We start from the raw sequence: 17,973 nt of genomic DNA, 5'->3' as shown, positions 1-17,973 counted from the left end.
GGTGAGAGTTGGCAGGAGTGACGGGCACTTGCAGGACCCCGGGCAGTGCCTGGGTCCTCTTGCCATCCTCTGGCCCCAGTGGCCTCCCCCGGCCGCACCGCTGTCCTCTGGGGCAGAGAAGAGCCGCCGGTGCAAGACTCCGACGCTTCCCGTCTCCACACCCTGCAGAGGTCTCTGTGCGCCTCGCCCGCCTCCCGAGAGCCTTGGGAGCCGAGCAGAAGCAGGTCGGCTTCACTCCGTGGTTTAGACAGCGAGCTGGAGGACAGGCTGCCAGCGTCACCCTGCTAGTGGAGAAATGAACTGTCCTCAGGTCTTGGGACTCCCAGCCCCAAACCCTTCACTCAGACCAGTCCTTGTGCCCTGGCTGGGGGGCGGGATGCCCGCAGTCGCCCGTGGAGCATCCGGACGGTGGGTGTGGGTCGGCCCCGCAGCCCAGTCTACTTTGTGGTTTTACGTGTGCCGGACATTTCACATAGATGGAACCGTGCAGCACATGGGCCGTGTGTCTGCTTTTCTCTGAGTGGCGTGTCTTCCAGGGTCGCCCCTGTGGTTGCGTGTCGGTGTTCTGTGCCTTTTTACAGCTGAACTAGTCCGCTGTGTGCATGGGCCCCGTTGTGAGCAGTGTGGCTGTAAACCTTCACGTACAAGTATTTGAACGCCTGTTCTATATTCTTTTCAGATCTACACCTAGGAGTGGAGTTGCTGGGTCGTGAAATTCTATGTTTAATTTTTTGAAGAACCACAACAGCTGCACCATTTTACATTCTCACCAGCAACGTACGAGGGTTCCTATTTCTCCGCATCCTTGCTAGTGCTTATTTCCCCCTTTTCCTTTTTTTTTTTATAAATTTGTTTATTTTATTTTTGGCTGCGTTGGGTCTTTGTTCCTGCGCGCGGGCTTTTTCTAGCTGTGGTGAGCGGGGGCTACTCTTTGTTGCGGTGCGCGGGCTGCTCTTCGTGGTGGCTTCTCTTGTTGCAGAGCACGGACTCTAGGTGTGCGGGTTCCAGTAGTTGTAACTCGCGGGCTCCAGAGCGCAGGCTCAGTAGTTGTGGCGCACGGGCTTAGTTGCTCCGCGGCATGTGGGATCTTCCCAGACCAGGGCTCGAACCTGTGTCCCCTGCGTTAGCAGGCAGATTCTCAACCACTGCACCACCAGGGAAGCCCCCCCCCTTTTTTTCTTTTAATTGTGGCCATCCTCGTGGGCCTGAGGTGGTGTCTCGTGGCTCTGACTTGCATCTTCCTAATGACCACTGAAGTCGAGCATCCTTTCAGTGCTCACGTGGCCTTTCACGTATCTTCGCAGAAATGCCTTTTCAAGTCCTTTGCCCATTTTTCAGTGTTTGTGCTTTTGTTGTTGAGTCGAACGATGCTGAACGCATCTGTGGATTTTAGTCTTTCCGCAGGGTGCTCCTGTGCACACGAGGACCAGAGCTGCCGGGTGGAACTGGGGTCCTGCTGTGCTCCTGGGCTGTGCCTTTGCCGAGCCTGGTGGCCTCTCTGGGGGTGAGGGTTGCCGTCGTCCTGGTTACAGTGACGGAAGCTGTGAGGGGGTTTTCCTCTCAGGATGCTGGGTGGAGGACCCACTGCCCCCGGGGTGGATCAGCCGCCTTTCCCTCCAGGACCGCAGATTAGGGGGTCCTATGCCGTGTCCAGCCTGCAGGCGGGAGGGGCCGGCTCCGCAGGGGGCAGGGGTGCACCGTCCCTGCTACACCAGCAGCGTTCACGCTGGGCGGGGGTGCGGGGTCGGCCTGGAAAGTTTCGCTGTGAAGTCACACAGGCAAGTGAGCCTGAGGCCCCCGCGAGCTGAACTGCTGTCTCAGGAAACGGGCGGCAGTGCCAAGAGGACCCAGAGCAGCGTCCCGGGTGCCCCGCGCTGGCCTTGGGTGTTGTCCCCACAGCCTCAGCGTCTGTCCTCAGTAAACTAAGTGCCACCAAACTGTAACGTTACTGGGGTTTTTTACAAGATTATTTTTTCTGACTACAAAAGAAAAATGTACTTTAAAATGCAAACGCGGGGACTTCCGTGGTGGTGCAGTGGTTAAGACTCTGCTTCCAACGCAGGGGGTGTGGGCTTCATCCCTGGTCCGGGAGCTGAGATCCCACATGCTGCGCAGCGTGGTCAAAAACAAAAGAATGCAAATGCATCAGACACACGTGACTTAAACCAGGCTGAAGGCCGCTGTCTTGGAGGGGACGGGACAGAGGTGGGGCAGGGGCCCTGGATTAGGGCTGAGAGCTTCCCTCTCCCGTCCAGCTCCAGCCCCGCCCGTCAGGGCCCCCCGGGCCTTGGGGGTGGTTTTCCGGCTTGGCTTGCTGACTGCAACACCGCCAGGAGGTTTGGCGAGACCTCTGGGGACCTGAGCACGGTGCGCCCACTTCGCCTGCAGTCCTCAGCGAGAATGTTCCTGTGCAGACTTTCGTCAGTGCTTTTTCTGCTTAGTAATAGCGCGGCCTGATACCACTGGCTGGGTCAGCTCTGGGGCACGAGTGGTGCCCAGTTGATGGACTGGCCGCAGTGGTCCCGAGGGGTCCTGCTCATTCCTGCTCACCCAGAAAGGGTGCGTCTCGTGCGCGGAATGACTCGTTGCTGAGCTGCCTTGTAACGGGTGTAGATGGTGAAGCTGTAGGTCAGTGTCTGTTTGCCCTTTTGCGCTACTCTTCCCACCTGCACCGGCCGTCTGTTCACTCTGGCAGGTGGAATCACCGCCGTGCTCCTGGCTTCGGGTCACTTGGTAAAGCCAGGGACGAGGACTGCCCAGTTCAGCTGAAGGGTCTGCAACTCCCAGGTCAGAACCGCCCTCATTAAAGGGGCGAGAGTGAAGCTGGGTAGCGGCCACCGTGGAGGCCCCAGCACGACTGCGTGCCAGATGCTGGCCTTGGACAGGGGACGTCGCCCCGAGCACCTCGTTTCTCCTCTTTGGTTAATTCTGGGTTTTTCTTACTGAAATCATGGTATGAGGGGAAACGGAGACCTACCTGAAGCAGGAGGCCGCCAGAGGGCCCGCGAGTGTGATCGGGTCGTCTGAGAGGGGCCTTGACCCCACTTGCGTCCCGACTGCTCCCCAGCCACGCCTGGCCAGCCCTTCACCCATCGGCGCCCAAGACCCCCAACCTTGGTTGGACACAGGCCTGCAGCGGAGTCCTGGCGCGCTCGGGCTCAGTGATGCTGGACCTTGTGTCCAGGACCTCTGGGTCGGGGGTGCCTCGCTTTGTGCTGGGTTAACGCTCCCGCTGCTGCCTGTGAAGCAGGTACTCTGGAACCCCTGTTTTATAGGGGAGGGGGCCAAGGCCGCCCCGCCTCCAGCCTGCCCCCTTGCTGACCCTCCGCTGCCATCACAGCTGCTCACCGCTGAGAGCACTCAGGCCAGGGAGCTCCTGAGTCAAGTGACCTAACGGCCCTCGGGGAAGCCAGTCTCCTGCCCTGTGACCCTCTGTGCTCGGAGACCGAGACTGTGTGAGCACCCACGAGGCATGGCCCTGCACCCAGAGGTACACACTAGCACCTCCTCTGGCCCGTGCTGGCCCTCAACCAAGGGAGGCCTCCGAGCCTGTCCCCACTTCTTGTCCCTAATCCCAGTTGGAAGGGGGACACACACGGGATGGGAAGGAGAAGCAGCACAGGCCTGGCACAGCTGCGGTGGCCTCACCACCAGCACACGTGGCCCCAAGCCCTCTCCGGCCTCGTCTGCCATGTGTGGTGACAGGAAGTTAGCCATGGCCATGGCTCCTATGGGGACACCGAGACGCGGGGTCCTGCCCTCCACTTCTGGGGCCACGTTTCTCTGCACACTCACAGTGCTGGCCGAAGGGCTGTGTGGCAGCCCCGCCCGTCCCGGAAAGCACAGTGGGCTCCAGGGGGCAGGCTTTGGAGAAAAAACAGAACCCTAGCCAGCTGGTTCCATTACTAAAGCAAGACATCGCTCTAGGGATCCTGTAACATCCTCCCCCCACGTAACCAACTTTTCTAATTCAATCTATCGCCTCCAGGCTGATCCCAAGCTCCTCTGGTCAACTTTACAGAACCTCAAGTGGTTGCATGTAAGAGCCCAACATGAGTCCCGTGGACGTTTGAAGTTTTCCTTTTTATTCTAGTTCACAGTTCTTGAGGCATAGCTTTGCTTCATCAGAAAGGATACCAGAGCGAGGAGAGACACCTGGGAGGGGAGGCAGACAACCTCCCCCCCGACCCAGCCAGCTTCAGGGAGAGTGCAGTCAGCGAGTGCGGCTGGTGCCAACACCGCGGGGGCTGGGCCCAGCAGCAGCCAGGGGACACCCTCAGCTCCGGGCCAGGTGGGCAGCACACACACCCTCAGCTCCCCCAGCTGGAGAAGGGCCTTCCCCCAGGTGAGCCCCCGCTGGCCCACGTTAGAGAGCAAACCAGACACACAGCATGGAAAACGCCAGCCTGTCAGCCAGCCAAAAGCTGCATCCCGAGGGTTCCAGGCGACTCCGGCTCCTGGGGGACCACAGGCCGTGCCCACCGCCCAGCACCAGCAGCCTGGAGGAGCCTGCACCCGAGGGAAGCGTGACTCACCCTTGGGACAGAAAAACAGAGGCAACCTTACCCCTGCCCGGGACTCGCTGTGGCTACCGCGGGCCGAGGCCCTGGGATCGGCCCTGAGGCCGAGGGGTGAGTGCGAGTGCGGGCCGCCCAAGCTCGCGCTGACCCGTTCGGGGTAAAAGCAAGGGCAGGGTGCTCTCGACGCCCTGGAGGGAGGCGTCCGCCTGGGCCCGAGCCTCTAGAGCAGCCTCTCGGGGGCCCGCAGGCCCCAGTACAGCGCACAGCCCATGTCGTCGATGTCCTCTTCCCGCAGGCCGTCCAGGAGATTCACGCCACGGCTGAAGTGGCAGGGCAGGCTGGCCTGCTCCAGGCTGCCGACGAGCAGCTCCAGGGCCTGCAGGAAGTGCTCCGCCAGGGCCTCCTCAGCCCAGTCCGCTTCCTGCTCGCCCAGGTGCAGAACTACCTGGGTCAGGGGGCCGCGGCCCAGCCGCCCCAGTGCCGGGTGGCCACGACAGACGCCGCAGAGCAACAGCAGCAGCCGCCGGCGGGTCCCGGCGTCGCGCTCATCCAGGGCCCGCAGCTGGGCGGCCTCTGCTGGGTACCAGTCCTGTAGCCAGAGGTTGCCGGCCAGCCCCTCCAGGGGCCAGGCCAGCAGGAGGTCTCCGGCCTGGGCGCCGGCAGTGGACAGGAGCACAGCCACGGGGAGCTCCAGACACTCGTGCTGCACCTCGAGCAGCAGTTCCTCCGAGGCCACGCGCGGCCGGATCAGGCACCCGAGGAGGCTGCCGATGGCTGGCCAGTTGACGGAGGCGGTCAGGGCCTTGCGGAGCAGCTCCAGCAGGACCCGGGGGGAGAGGTAGCCGCCCACCAGGAAGCGGTCCCAGGGGCTGCTCCCGCGGGGGTGGAACTCCAGCTGAGTCCTGCGCACGGCCCAGCAGCGAGGGTCCTGGGCTACGGTGTCCACGCCAGGCACCAGGCTCCACAGGCCAGGCTCCAGCACCAGGGGCACCAGGAGACGCACGGGGTCGGCGGCCCCCGCCTGTAGCCCGTCGTAGAGCGGCCCGCCAGGCACGAGTGCCCCGAAGGGCAGTTCTGGGAACTTGTTCCGCAGGTAGGCCTGCAGCTCCAGGGCAATGTCGCCGGCCAGCTGCTTGGCCAGAGCCACATGGGCCACCGGCATGGTCACGTGGTCCCGCTCGAACGCCAGCAGCTTCTCCTGGAACGTCAGGCACACCGACGGCGCTGGGGAGCAGGGCTGAGGCGACGTCGGGGGATCTGCATCTGCGGGCCCCTCTGTAGAGTGAAGGGCCGGGGGTCGTGTCAGAGGCACTGTAACGTGACCACCTGAGAAAGCACCAAGCTCAGGTCCTCACGCACAGCGAGCACTTGATGACGGGTTCTCATCGTCCTACGCCCTGAGGCCGAGACGGCTCCACGCAGGGTGGGAAACTGGCCCCCACCTGAGGGCCCCGCCGTCCTAATGCTGCCACCTTGCTCCAGTGCCACCCCGCACGGTCCACGCGTTCTGGTGGCTGGAGCCTCGGCACCTCCCAGGAGGGGGAAGGACAGACAAATGCGTCATTGAACACTCAGGGAGCCCGTGGCCCTGGGGGAAGAGGGACCCAAATGGGTCACACGGTCAGTCAGGGGCAGGGCCTGGCTGCATCTCCTGAACCTGACCACCAAAAGGAGACCCACCCAGGTCAGACAGGAAGGAGTGCCACTCACCTGGGGCTGAGGGTGAGGGGGCCGGGGGTGGCACGGGCTGGCTGAGGGCTGCGGGCCGCGGCTGGGGCTGGAGGCGTGGTGTGGCCTTGAGCAGGCTCAGCTCCTGCCAGCTGTCCTCCAGGCACGTGGAGTCCCGCTTGGCATCATCCTCATCCCGAGGGCTGGTGGCCCTGTCGATGAGCTGCAGGCAGAGTGACAGAGGAGACAGCTGAAGCCCGGGCAGGAACGGCAGAGCCGAGGGCAAAGCCAGGCTGGTGGGGTAGAGGCAGGTGCGGCCTCGGGCAGTCCCACCATCGCCGCCCCGCTCTGGGAGCCCCGGGGTCACCGGGCCAGCCCAGCCTTACCCGCTTCACAGCCAGGGTGGCAATGCCCAGCACAGCAGCTCCGCCCACCCCCAGAACCAGGCGCGCGTTGGCCAGAAGGAAGTCCACAGCACCGCCCAGCACCTCGCTGTCACGCCGCTTGCCCCGATTCTGGGAGAACTCCGCCATGGTCAGCGTGCCTGTGAGGGAGCCAGGGTGCGGGGACTGCTCAGCGAGGGGGCCAGCCTGGCAGCAGGGCAGGTGCTCTGGCTGCCATCACGCTGGGATCACTGAGGCGAGCCCTCAAGGGGCCTTCCTGAGAATTTCTGAGGAGAAAGGGGCCACTTGCAGAGTTTCTTGGGAGGAGACTGGCAGCTGCAAACAACCCCCCCCAGACAGGGGGGCTCAAGGCCCCAAGGCCCACGGCAGGTCAGAGGAAGGGGACGATCTCCCCCATCCCACCCTCCAGGCCCCCCGACGTCGCGAAAGACCGTGAGGTGGATCTTATCGACACCACCCCCATTCTACAAGGAAATGGGCTGCTGGCCCACACAGCGAGTGCTGGGGACTCAGACCCACAAAACCTCTGGACTCTTACCCACCCCTATGGCCAGGTCCTAGGAGCGGCCTCATCTTGGTTCCTAACCAGGGCTGGCACTGCAGGAGGAAACCAAGGCCCAGAGAAGACCACGGCTTGAGGTCCCAGGCAGCCTGCCCCGGACAGCCACTCAGGCCTTGGGGGGACCTCAGTGAAGCTCAGGGGGCCAGTTGCCCCCCAAATCTCAGCAAGGCAGCCCCCAGAGACAATGCTACCAGGTCAGAGAGCAGGACAAGTGAGATGGCCCAGGCTGCCCTGCGGGCAGGAGCTTCCTGTCAACAGGTATTGCCAGACAGTGTTGAAGGCCCCGCTGCAGCAGGGTAACTCAAGACCACAAACAGGGCTCGCCCAGTGCCCTGGACAGGGGCCTCTTGCCTCTCGTACTTGGGACAATGGTGGGTGGGAAGCCGACCTCGGCTGCTGGGAGCCCAGGCAACAGAAGGTAAGCTGAGGGCCGGAATGCCCCAGATGAGGTTTGCTCATCTGTAAGATGGAGCAGGTGGGGTGAGGAAAGGTCCAACGTGAGGAGCCCCAGTGTGGGGCTGGGAAGGCAGGTACCTCTGCCAGGCCAGTGCGCTAAGCCCCAGCTTCAGATTCTTACAGGGGACCTGCCCTCAGGTCCCAAGCACTGAGGAGGTGTGACCAGGGGACAAGCCCAGGGGACCAATCAGATGGCCAAAAAGGACTGTCTCGCTGAGGACGCCCGAACAGATGACCCTGAGCTCAGAACCAACTCAACCCCAAGGACTTCTGTCGCCCTGCTCGCGGCGGGTGCCCGGGCTCGGTTGCCAGGTGGGGCCGGCAGCCCCGCACCCCGCCCCACCCGGCTCCCAAGCTAAAAATAGGCAAGAAGGCCGGGGGGTGACCCAGCGTGGCCCCGCGGCGGCTTCCTCGTCAGGGATCAGTACTGCCACCCGCCTCCAAGCTGTAAAGCGCTCAAACACCCTGCCTGCCTGAGCTGGGTCGCGCAGACCCCAACCAGGAAGGGGAGAGGGCGAGGCCGGGCGGCCCCTCCTCCAAGCCCCGGCCGCGAGGGTCACCGCGGCCCTGGGAACGCCGGGATGGACCCGGGAGGGACCCAGGACGGGACTCGACCTCTGCCCGGCCCCGGCTCTTCGCCGGTGCCCCCTTTTCTGGCAGGGACCGCGCGGCTGGCGGAGGCCACGCCCCGTGCCCCGGCCGTACCTGCGTCGCTGCTTCGCCGCCCCAGCCGGGGTACGCAGGGGGCCGCTTGGGCCGCGCCACTGGCCCACCTAGGAATGGAACGTGGAGGACCTAGGAGCCGAACGCCGAGGCCGGGTTCGGCCGAGAGCCCGGCGCTCGCAGACGGGCAGGCCTCGGCTCCAATCGGAGCGCTCGAGGTCCGCGCCCACGTGCCACCCTGAGGCCGCCTCGGCCAATGGCGGCCGCGCGCTCCTCGGGGCGGAGCTCCCCGGCGCGCTCCGTCTTAAAGAAGCAAGGCAGCGATCCCGGCCGCGGCTAGGAGAGACGCGAGCCTTTTCCGCGCCGGGCACGCACCCAGCGGAGCCCTTGGTCACTGTGGTCTGCAGCCGCCTCTCCCGTGAAGGGAACACTAGCCCTGTCACCTACTGGGGCCGCCATGTGCCGGCCCGGGGACGCCTCCCTCGGGGGGCGAGCGGGCACGTAACCGCGCACCCGGGGGTCGCCTCCGAGCGGGGACGCCGAGGAGCGCGGGCGCTTCCCCCAAGCGAGCGTCTCCCGGAAGGAGGCCCGAGGCTCGGAACGAGGACCCGGGCGTCCTGTTCCTGCTTCCCCCGCGCGCCCGAGCCTGGGCCCGAACCACCGGGGTCCTGGGCGCCGGCCAGCTAAGGGGACAGAGCCGCGGGCCGAGAAGGCCCTGCGGGGCACAGGCGCGCCGTACTCTTCGAGTCCCCGCGCCCCAAAGGCTGGCCCCGGGCGCGTCCGGAACTTAGGGCTGGGCAGCGGCGGACTGAGGGGTGGGGCCAGCGCGCTCCCCGCCCCGCCGGCTCCGCGCTCCCCGCCCCGTGCGCCCCGCCCCGCCGGCATCCCGCTCCCCGCTCCCAGCAGCCGAGCGCCGCCATGGAGGCTACCGGGGTGTTGCCGTTCGTGCGCGGCGTAGATCTCAGCGGCAACGACTTCAAGGTGAGCTTCGGGACGGCGGACGGGCCCCCCAACCCGCCCATCCGCTTTCTACGCGCCCGGGACCGCGGACGGGCTCGCCCGGGCCCCGCCCCGAACCGACACCCCTAGGTCTCCGTCTGGCGCCCGCGAAGGAGACCCAGGGCGGGCCGGGCGGGCGCACGCGGGGTCTCGGAGCCGCTTCGGGGTGCGTGGGGAACCCCCACCGGGCCCCTGCCTGGCGCCTGGCCCCGCCCGACCAGCTGGTGGCCCGGGTCGGAGCTCTTGCTCCCGCCTCCCCAGTCCTCCCTCCCCTCCCCTGTGACGTCACACGCCCAAGCCGGGCCCTGACTCACGGCCGCGCCGCCGGCTCTGCCCTGCCCCCGCCTGCTACCCCCATCTTGTGTGGCCTTGGGCAAGTCACTTCCCCTCCTCGAGCCTCGTTTTCTCGTCCGGTGAAGGGGCTTAAAACTAGTCCTCTGGAGGCAGGGGTTAGTTGCTGTGGAGAGGTTTGTGTCGAGCAGCTGGGCGAGGGCTTGGGTAGCAGTTGTCTGAGCAGCTGCTGGACTGATTGACCCGGGCCACCAGGAACCCGAGCCCAGCCCTCCAGCCAGTGGGGGGACTGGGGGGCACAGTGGTTCTGGAGGCCCGAGAATGAGACTGGCAGGGTTAGGGCTGGTGACCAGAGACGAGGCCCCGAGAGTTGGCCTGGCTCCTGGATGATGGTCCAGGCTGCAGGGTGTGGTGTGGGCAGGCTCAGGCTGGGGGCAGTGTAGCGTGAGCCTGGGTCGGCAGCGTCCCGCGGCCCCAGCTGTAGCTGGGGTCGGGGGTTGGGCCAGGGCCGAGGAGACAGGCCGCCTTCCTGCGTTTAACCCACGTGTGCGCACTTGACCCCAGGCACAGGTGGCCACTTCTCTCTGCCCCCATCCCAACCATGCTCATCTGGAGTCCCCGTGTGTCCTCTCCAGACTGGGAGAGTCTGAGTCACCTGCTGGGAATGTGCCCGGAGGGGGAAGGGGACGCCAGCCAGGGGCGCTGAAGGCCCTTGCTGCCCAGGCTCCTGGCCACAAGGGCGGGGGCTCCTGAGGTGGGCGTTTGAATATGGGGAACAAAGGGCTGAATGAACTAACGAGTAAGGCTGTGCCTGTGCAGGGTGGGGCGCTGGGACCTTACAAGGGGAGTCGACCTTGCTACTAGTGGCCATACGCTGATGCCAGGCAGAAGCATTTGGCTGATGTAACCACACAGCTAGGTGTGCGGGTGGCACCTGGAATAAGGTTTTTTGGGGCCGAGAACACAGCAAGAGAGACAGATTCTAGAAAAGCAGCCGTCCTGACCATTAGTCGTTCCTTATGATGCTTTTGTCATCAGGGGGTTTTATTAGTTCTATTCTATGGGCGAGGAAATTGAGGCATAGAGTGGCAGAGTGACTTGTCCAGGGTCACACAGCTAGTGAGAGGTGACTGTTGCTCTCAAAGGCTTCCGTGGGCAGTGGGGGCCACTGGGCGATAGAACAAGGGTACCCTGTCCCAGACCAGCCTTACCACGACATACTCCTCAGGGTGGCTACTTCCCTGAGAATGTCAAGGCCATGACTAGTCTGCGATGGCTGAAGCTAAACCGCACCGGCCTCTGCTACCTGCCGGAGGAGTTGGCCGCCCTGCAGAAGCTGGTAAGAGGCTCTGGGCAGGCAGGGAGGGTCGCTGTGGATGGGGCTGGCCAGGTGGGGAGAAACTGCACAGAACACAGACATCACAGAGGAGGATGTTGACCGCAGCAAAACTGGTGGAGAGGGAGTGAGTACCCCATCCCGGCAGGTGTGCAAGAAGAGTCTGGGTCTGTGAGGGAGGGAAGTTGCAGAAATGGACTGGGCCTCTGTAGCTGAGGGCCCCTGGATGGGGCAGCGTTGTGGTGGTAGATGGGGGCTCCGTGGATGCCCCACCACCCTGCTGAGCCCTTCTCCCCGTCCCTGCCCAGGAGCACCTGTCGGTGAGTCACAACAACCTGACCACGCTCCACGGGGAGCTGTCCAGCCTGCCGTCGCTGCGGGTGAGTGCCGCCCCAGGCCGCAGACCTCGGGCCAGCACCTCTCTGCACCCGCACTCTGGGGGGAGAGCATGCGGTAATGCCGTGTCGAGTGACCGTGGGGGAAGCGCTGAAAAACCCCAAATGCCACCCCGTTTGAGTAACAAGTATTATAGCAGTTGTGAGCAGCTGAGCGCTGTTCCAGCTGATTCATGAGAGCTTTTTATGTGATCTTCACCTCCTCCAAGTTCACAGATGAGGACACTTGGCCACGGAGGCAGGTCGCACAGCTGCAGTGGTAGAGCCGGGGTAGGGTGGGGCTTGTCCAGGAGGGCAGGTGGGCGGGGCAGTTCACTTGGGCCTCTGCTCTCCTTGGAGCCCCCATCCCAGACCCTCAGGTCTCGTCGAGGGTTATTCCCATCCAAGGTCGGAGCCCTGAGATGTTAAGGGCACAGTGTCTGGACTCGAGTTTAAATCTGAGCTCTGCCACTTCCCAGCCGCATGACCTTGGACGAGTTCCTTCCACTTCCCGAGATGGTCCAGCAGTGACCGCCATGAAGCAACACGGTGGCGCCACACAGACGCTGGGGCTGAGGGAGCAGCAGCGGTGGCTCTTGTTAGCGTTTTTGTCACTTGCAGTCATGCTGCCATCACCTGGCCTGTCCCCTCCCCACCAGCCATCCTGCACTAACTTCCTGCACTTTGGAAGCGTGAGCAAGTTTCAGCCCTAAGGGGAGAGAAAACGGACTTGCTTTGAGTCTGCGCTCTGACCTTTTTTTTTGTTTTGTTTTTTCTTTTTTTTTTTTTTGCGGTACGCGGGCCTCTCACTGTTGTGGCCTCTCCCGTTGTGGAGCACAGGCTCCGGATGCGCAGGCCCAGCGGCCATGGCTCACGGGCCCAGCCGCTCCGCGGCATGTGGGATCTTCCCGGACCGGGGCACGAACCCATGTCCCCTGCATCGGCAGGCAGACTCTCAACCACTGCACCACCAGGGAAGCCCTGACCTGTCTTTGGTTCAACCTTCTTCTTTACTAGAAGCTCTGACTCAGAGCTCTATCCCTGTCTTGCCCTTTGGGGTTGGGAGAAAGAGGGATTATTCCATCAGGAAAGGTTCCCTGAGATTCCATGTGCTGGGCTCTGGGGCACATTTGAGTTGGGTTTTGAGGTATAAATAGGAGCTCATTGGTAGTCTAGAAAAGGCTTGCCAAGTAGATTATGAGTAAAAGCCAGAGTGGGAGAGCACTCAGACCTGGCCTTGGTGGACTTCTGGAGGTGGTGTCTCCCCCGATCCCTGTTTCTCCTGGGGGGTGGAAGCTAGGAGTCACAGATTCTCATGGTGTATCCCCAGGCCATCGTGGCTCGAGCCAACAGCCTGAAGAATTCCGGAGTCCCCGATGATATCTTCAAGCTGGATGACCTCTCGGTTCTGGTCAGTGGTTATCTGCCACCTGGCCCTTGTGCCAGCCCCACCATTCAGTGCCCACCCACTACGCTGGACCCTGGGGCCGTGGTGATCCTCTTCTACAGACACAGACACCTGACATTTATAGAGGGCGGTGCCTTGTCCAAGGTCGCTTATGGAGTCAGATCCCTAACCTAGGCCTCCTTCCGCCCGGGGTCGCACTGTCTCTCTCTGCCCTGAAGCCCCCTCCTCTGCTCCCCTCTCAGTGCCTGTCCTGACCCTCGAGCCCGGCGGAGGCCTGGCAGGGTGGGACCAGCCCTGACGCCCCTGACCCGGCCTCGCCCCTCCGCCCAGGACTTGAGCCACAACCAGCTGACGGAGTGCCCTCGCGAGCTGGAGAACGCCAAGAACATGCTGGTGCTGAACCTCAGCCACAACAGGTGCGTAGCGGGTGGGCTGGGCGGTCCGGGGCCGGTCCTGGAGGTGGGAGTGCGGCCCTGACCCGGCAGCCCTCCGCCCGCAGCATCGACGCCGTCCCCAGCCAGCTCTTCATCAGCCTCACCGACCTGCTGTTCCTGGACCTCAGCGAGAACCGCCTGGAGAGCCTGCCCCCCCAGATGCGCCGCCTCGTGCACCTGCAGACGCTCGTGCTCAACGGGAACCCACTGCTGCACGCCCAGCTCCGGTGGGCGCCCACCTGGCCCTCCCGACCAGGGCCCCGGCCTTGCTGGGGGTCGCGTCCCGGCCACCGTCGGCCTCGTGCCGCGGGCCCGCTCAGCCCCGGGCCCCAGCCCCCGGCCTGAACGCCGCGTCTCCCCACAGGCAGCTCCCGGCCATGACGGCCCTGCAGACCTTGCACCTGAGGAACACACAGCGCACCCAGGGCAACCTGCCCACCAGCCTGGAGGGCCTGAGCCACCTCGCAGGTTGGCAGTCCCTGGGGACTCCTCAGCCCCTCGCTTTATCACAGAGGAGGGGATGGTACCCTGCTTCAGTGAGCGTCTCTAGGGGGAAGGGGGTGCGGTTCTGTCACATCTCCTTCCGTTGTCACCGTGATGACTGGGAGTAACACCAAGTTACGCGTAGGCTTTGTGCGTAGACCCCCTTCTCTGAGAAACCAGGAGGTGAGGCCTTGTACCTGAGGCCACAGAGCCAGGAGGGGGAGCCGGGGTTCACACAGGCCTGCCGCCCCTGGAGCCCACCGCAGGGGCCCCGACTGACGCGCCCACCCCTCGCCCAGATGTGGACCTGTCCTGCAACGACCTGACGCGGGTGCCCGAGTGCCTGTACACCCTCCCCAGCCTGCGGCGCCTGAACCTCAGCAGCAACCAGATCACGGAATTGTCCCTCTGCATCGACCAGTGGGTGCACGTGGAGACCTTGAACCTGTCCCGCAACCAGCTGACCTCACTGCCCGTGCGTTGGGGCCCAGGGAGGGCGGGAGGCTGCCGGCCGCCCCGCGCCCGGCCCTGACCCGCCCCTGCCCGTGCTGCCTCTAGTCGGCCATCTGCAAGCTGGCCAAGCTGAAGAGGCTGTACCTGAACTCCAACAAGCTGGACTTCGACGGGCTGCCCTCGGGCATTGGCAAGCTGTCCAGCCTGGAAGAGTTCGCGGCTGCCGACAACAGCCTGGAGCTGATCCCCGAGAGCCTCTGCAGGTGCCGGGCGGGGCTGGGCGGGGCACGCGGCCCCCCCACCTGCCCCTGTGGGCTTCGGGCGGCGTGGGAGACGGGAGGGTTTGCGTTGGCTTTGCGGGTGCAGCCCCCAGAGCAGCCTCGGGGGGGACGCGATAGGGATGCGGCCAGAAGGGCTCCACCGCCACCTGCATTTGGGACACAGTGCTGCTTCCGTCCCCTCCAAGAGGCCATAGCGCCCACCAGCATTGTCCCCGGCACTGAGGACGGGGGGCCTTCGGCAGCTTCTGGGTTAATTTGAGGGCAGAATGTGTTTTTTTTTTTTTCTTTGTTTGTTTTGCGGTACGCGGGCCCCTCACTGCTGTGGCCTCTCCCGTTGCGGAGCACAGGCTCTGGACGCGCAGGCTCAGCAGCCATGGCTCACGGGCCCAGCCGCTCCGCGGCATGTGGGATCTTCTCGGAGCGGGGCACGAACCCGCGTCCCCTGCATTGGCAGGCGGACTCTCAACTACTGCGCCACCAGGGAAGCCCCAGAACGTGTTTTTTGATGCCCTCTTGTTCACACCCAGGGGTCTTTAGTTCTCGGAAGGCCCCTTTGGAAGGTGCTGCCCTGTAGAAGCTGCAGAAAGACCCTCCTGGTCACTTAGCCATGAGGAGACCCCGGCCCCTCCCGTGTTTGCCGGCACCTTCAAGTTGGCTGGTTTCCTAACTAGCTGGCCTGCTTAGTCTCTCTGGCCCTATTGCCTCCCCAACCCAGGATTGGAAGGCCCCCGGCTCCCCGTCTGTCACCCCCCTGAGGCCCAGCTATGTCGTCACAGGTGCACGAAGCTGAGGAAGCTGGTCCTGAACAAGAATCGCCTGGTGACCCTCCCGGAGGCCATCCACTTCCTGACGGAGATCGAGGTTGGGCAGGCAGCTGGTACTGGGGGAAGGGAGGAACGGGAGAGGTGCGGACAGACCCCCAGAGAAGACTGAGCAAAGGGCTCCTGGAGGGGTGGCTGGTGCCAGGGTGAGGAGGGGGTGACCCACGTCCTGTGTCCACATCACACTCGACATCATCACTTAAGCCTCATAACCAGCCAGTCTGCGAGGTCACACTTCACAGACGGGAAAGCCCAAGCCCGTGAGGGTGGCTGCAGGATGAGAACCTGAGCCCTTTGGCCCCGGGGGTTGCAAAGAGCAGGGCTTTGGGGTGGCCGTGAGGTAGAACTCGGGCTCAGCGCCGGCTCCGCTCGCCCCACGAGGCAGGTCCTGGACGTGCGGGAGAACCCCAGCCTGGTCATGCCCCCCAAGCCCGCTGACCGCACCGCCGAGTGGTACAACATTGACTTCTCGCTGCAGAACCAGCTGCGGCTGGCGGGAGCCTCCCCTGCCACGGTGGCCGCGGCGGCGGCTGGTGAGCAGGGGAAGGTCTGGCCTGGCAGTGGGGGCTCCTCCCTGGGCCTCAGCTTACCCGTCTGTAAATTGGGTGGGACACGCTTTCTGGATGCGGGGCGTGGGGTTGGCCCCTGGTTGGCTGGACGCCCCAGGCGGGGTAGGGGGCAGCCAGGTCAGCTGTGTACCCCTCCCCTCAGCAGGGAGTGGGCCCAAGGACCCCCTGGCTCGCAAGATGCGGCTGCGGAGGCGCAAGGACTCGGCCCAGGATGACCAGGCCAAGCAGGTGCTGAAGGGCATGTCGGACGTGGCCCAGGAGAAGAACAAGAAGCAGGAGGTAAGCCGGGCCGGGGCTCAGGCTCTGCTCAGCAGTGCGGCCCCGGGCCCAGCGGGAGAGGGGGCCCTGAGCTGGGTCGCAGGCGGGCCAGCGCGGGGGGCTGCGCAGTCAAGCCAGCGTCGTGCCTGTGATCCCAGGAGAGCATGGACTCTGGAGCACCTGGGGGCAAGGTGCGGCGCTGGGACCAGGGCCTGGAGAAGCCGCGCCTCGACTACTCCGAGTTCTTCACGGAGGACGTGGGCCAGCTGCCTGGCCTGACCATCTGGCAGATGGAGAACTTCGTGCCCGTGCTGGTGGGGGAAGCCCTCCACGGCAGGTTCTACGAGGCCGACTGCTACATTGTGCTCAAGGTGCGGGGCAGGGGGCTGCGAGGCCCGACCTGGACGGCTCAGAACCGCCCGCTCCCAGCCGTGTTCCGGGGGAGGGTGGGCGGCGAGGTGTCTGCCCGGGAGGCTGCCCAGCAGAAGCCTGGCGGGGGCTGACCCAGCCACTGCCCTGGCCTTCAGACCTTTCTGGATGACAGCGGGTCTCTGAACTGGGAGATCTACTACTGGATCGGCGGGGAGGCCACACTTGACAAGAAGGCGTGCTCTGCCATCCACGCCGTCAACCTGCGCAACTACCTGGGCGCCGAGTGCCGCACGGTGCGCGAGGAGATGGGCGAGGAGAGCGACGAGTTCCTGCAGGTGCGGAGGGGCAGGGGCGGGGCCGGAGCCGACGGCCGGTGGGCGGGGCTGACTGAACCGTATCAGGTGCTGAGCCCCGCGATGGCAGACGGCGGGGACGGATGGACTGAGGTCAGGGAAGTGAGGTGAGGCCACCAGTTGGGAGCCTGGGTCAGTGGAGGCAAGTCCTGGCTCAGGTGAGGGTAAGGAGACCAGGCTAGTTTGGGAGCTGGAAACTGGGTTGGTGGCGGTGCAGGAGACCAGGAGGGATGAGGAGCTGGGACTACAAGCTGCCAGAGGGTGGCGCACCGGCCGGCCACGAAGGAGGCGGGGCCAGAGTCCAGGGGGCTGGGTTGGTGACAGGTGCCGGCCTGCCTGCCAGCTAGTTACATGTAGGTACCTACACGAGATGAGACGAGATTGTGGGTACTTCCACCTGAGTTTGCCTTCTTCCATAAACTCGCCCGGTCCTGTCCCCTGATACGCGCGTGTGTAAGCATGCTGTGTCCGGACACGAGCAGACGCGTTCACGGTTATGTACGTCGTACCACCCCGTGTGCGTTTACGTCTGTAGACGCAGATCTTGTATTTTTAACATCGTCGTGGATTCACAGCATCTGACGCGGCTACACGCAAGTCCGCCCCTCCTGACAGGTGGTGTTGGGTGGGGGTCGGGGGGCCAGCTCAGTGAAAGTCCACATGTCCCAAACGCAGGTATTTGACAACGACATTTCCTACATCGAGGGTGGAACAGCCAGTGGCTTCTACACTGTGGAGGACACGCACTACGTAACCAGGTGAGGGGCGTGTGGGCGGCAGTGACCTGGACTCAGCTGGGCAGGATGGGGGGAGGGTATTGGGGTAGATCTGCCCCTTGGTGCCCCCGCCAAGCCACTCTTGCTCTGGCCCCCAGGATGTACCGTGTGTATGGGAAAAAGAACCTCAAGTTGGAGCCCGTGCCTCTTAAGGGGGCCTCCCTGGACCCAAGGTGAGCCCCATGACGTGAGGTGGGGTGCTTCACCCCGAACCTTCTCCCCATCGGTGGGGGGCAGGGCTTGGCTCTAGACAGAGAGGCCTTCCAGCCCGTGTCCTGCAGAGCTTGGCAGGAGGTCCTGCAAGGAGGGATTTGGGGCGGGGTCAGAGGCATGGGGGCGGTCGTTGCCGTGGCCAGTGGCAGCCCCTCCCACTCCTCCTGTCCAGGTTTGTTTTCCTGCTGGACCAAGGGCTGGACATCTACGTGTGGCGGGGGGCCCAGGCCACGCTGAGTGGCACCACCAAGGCCAGGTAAGAGGACTGTGACTTGCCCA

The 17,973-nt window shown here is 64.3% G+C and overlaps 2 protein-coding genes across 11 annotated transcripts in view; one reads left to right on the top strand and one right to left on the bottom strand.

Moving 5' to 3' along the window:
- Window positions 1-510: 510 nt before the first annotated feature.
- Window positions 511-9,341, bottom strand: MIEF2 (mitochondrial elongation factor 2). Of its 5 annotated transcripts, XM_073797067.1 has the most exons (5): window positions 8,316-8,440; window positions 7,135-7,189; window positions 6,575-6,732; window positions 6,231-6,411; window positions 511-5,795 (listed from the first exon to the last, which is right to left on the bottom strand). In XM_073797067.1, exons 2-5 carry the CDS (start codon window positions 7,163-7,165, stop codon window positions 4,741-4,743), a joined length of 1,425 nt encoding a protein of 474 aa, XP_073653168.1. In that variant the 5' UTR covers window positions 7,166-7,189; window positions 8,316-8,440; the 3' UTR covers window positions 511-4,740. The 5 variants fall into 5 exon arrangements, with proteins under 5 accessions (XP_073653168.1, XP_019778938.1, XP_073653169.1 ...); XM_019923379.3 differs by lacking the exons at window positions 7,135-7,189; window positions 8,316-8,440 and adding an exon at window positions 9,203-9,341; XM_073797068.1 differs by lacking the exon at window positions 7,135-7,189 and having other exon boundaries at window positions 6,575-6,858; window positions 8,316-8,451.
- FLII (FLII actin remodeling protein) overlaps window positions 9,122-17,973 on the top strand; it is a 12,563-nt gene continuing 3,711 nt past the window's right edge. Inside the window, exons 1-17 of one of the 6 annotated variants that reach the window (XM_073797056.1) lie at window positions 9,122-9,254; window positions 10,792-10,902; window positions 11,208-11,279; window positions 12,604-12,684; window positions 13,012-13,097; window positions 13,181-13,342; window positions 13,480-13,583; window positions 13,898-14,073; window positions 14,157-14,314; window positions 15,109-15,193; window positions 15,632-15,686; window positions 15,868-16,001; window positions 16,139-16,351; window positions 16,508-16,687; window positions 17,381-17,463; window positions 17,580-17,654; window positions 17,867-17,950. In XM_073797056.1, the coding sequence (XP_073653157.1) occupies window positions 9,192-9,254; window positions 10,792-10,902; window positions 11,208-11,279; window positions 12,604-12,684; window positions 13,012-13,097; window positions 13,181-13,342; window positions 13,480-13,583; window positions 13,898-14,073; window positions 14,157-14,314; window positions 15,109-15,193; window positions 15,632-15,686; window positions 15,868-16,001; window positions 16,139-16,351; window positions 16,508-16,687; window positions 17,381-17,463; window positions 17,580-17,654; window positions 17,867-17,950 (1,922 nt within the window). In that variant the 5' untranslated portion in view covers window positions 9,122-9,191. Of the gene's footprint in view, window positions 9,255-10,791; window positions 10,903-11,207; window positions 11,280-12,603; window positions 12,685-13,011; window positions 13,098-13,180; window positions 13,343-13,479; window positions 13,584-13,897; window positions 14,074-14,156; window positions 14,315-15,108; window positions 15,194-15,538; window positions 15,687-15,864; window positions 16,002-16,138; window positions 16,352-16,507; window positions 16,688-17,380; window positions 17,464-17,579; window positions 17,655-17,866; window positions 17,951-17,973 lie in introns of all 6 variants that reach the window. The other 5 variants (XM_073797055.1, XM_033848220.2, XM_033848219.2 and 2 more) reach the window with 5 other exon arrangements.

The sequence above is a fragment of the Tursiops truncatus genome, chromosome 20 (genome assembly GCF_011762595.2).
Source record: "Tursiops truncatus isolate mTurTru1 chromosome 20, mTurTru1.mat.Y, whole genome shotgun sequence".
NCBI classification, from domain to species: Eukaryota; Metazoa; Chordata; class Mammalia; order Artiodactyla; family Delphinidae; genus Tursiops; species Tursiops truncatus.
Note: the sequence above shows the minus strand (reverse complement) of the source record. Positions and strands in the feature narration are given on the sequence as shown.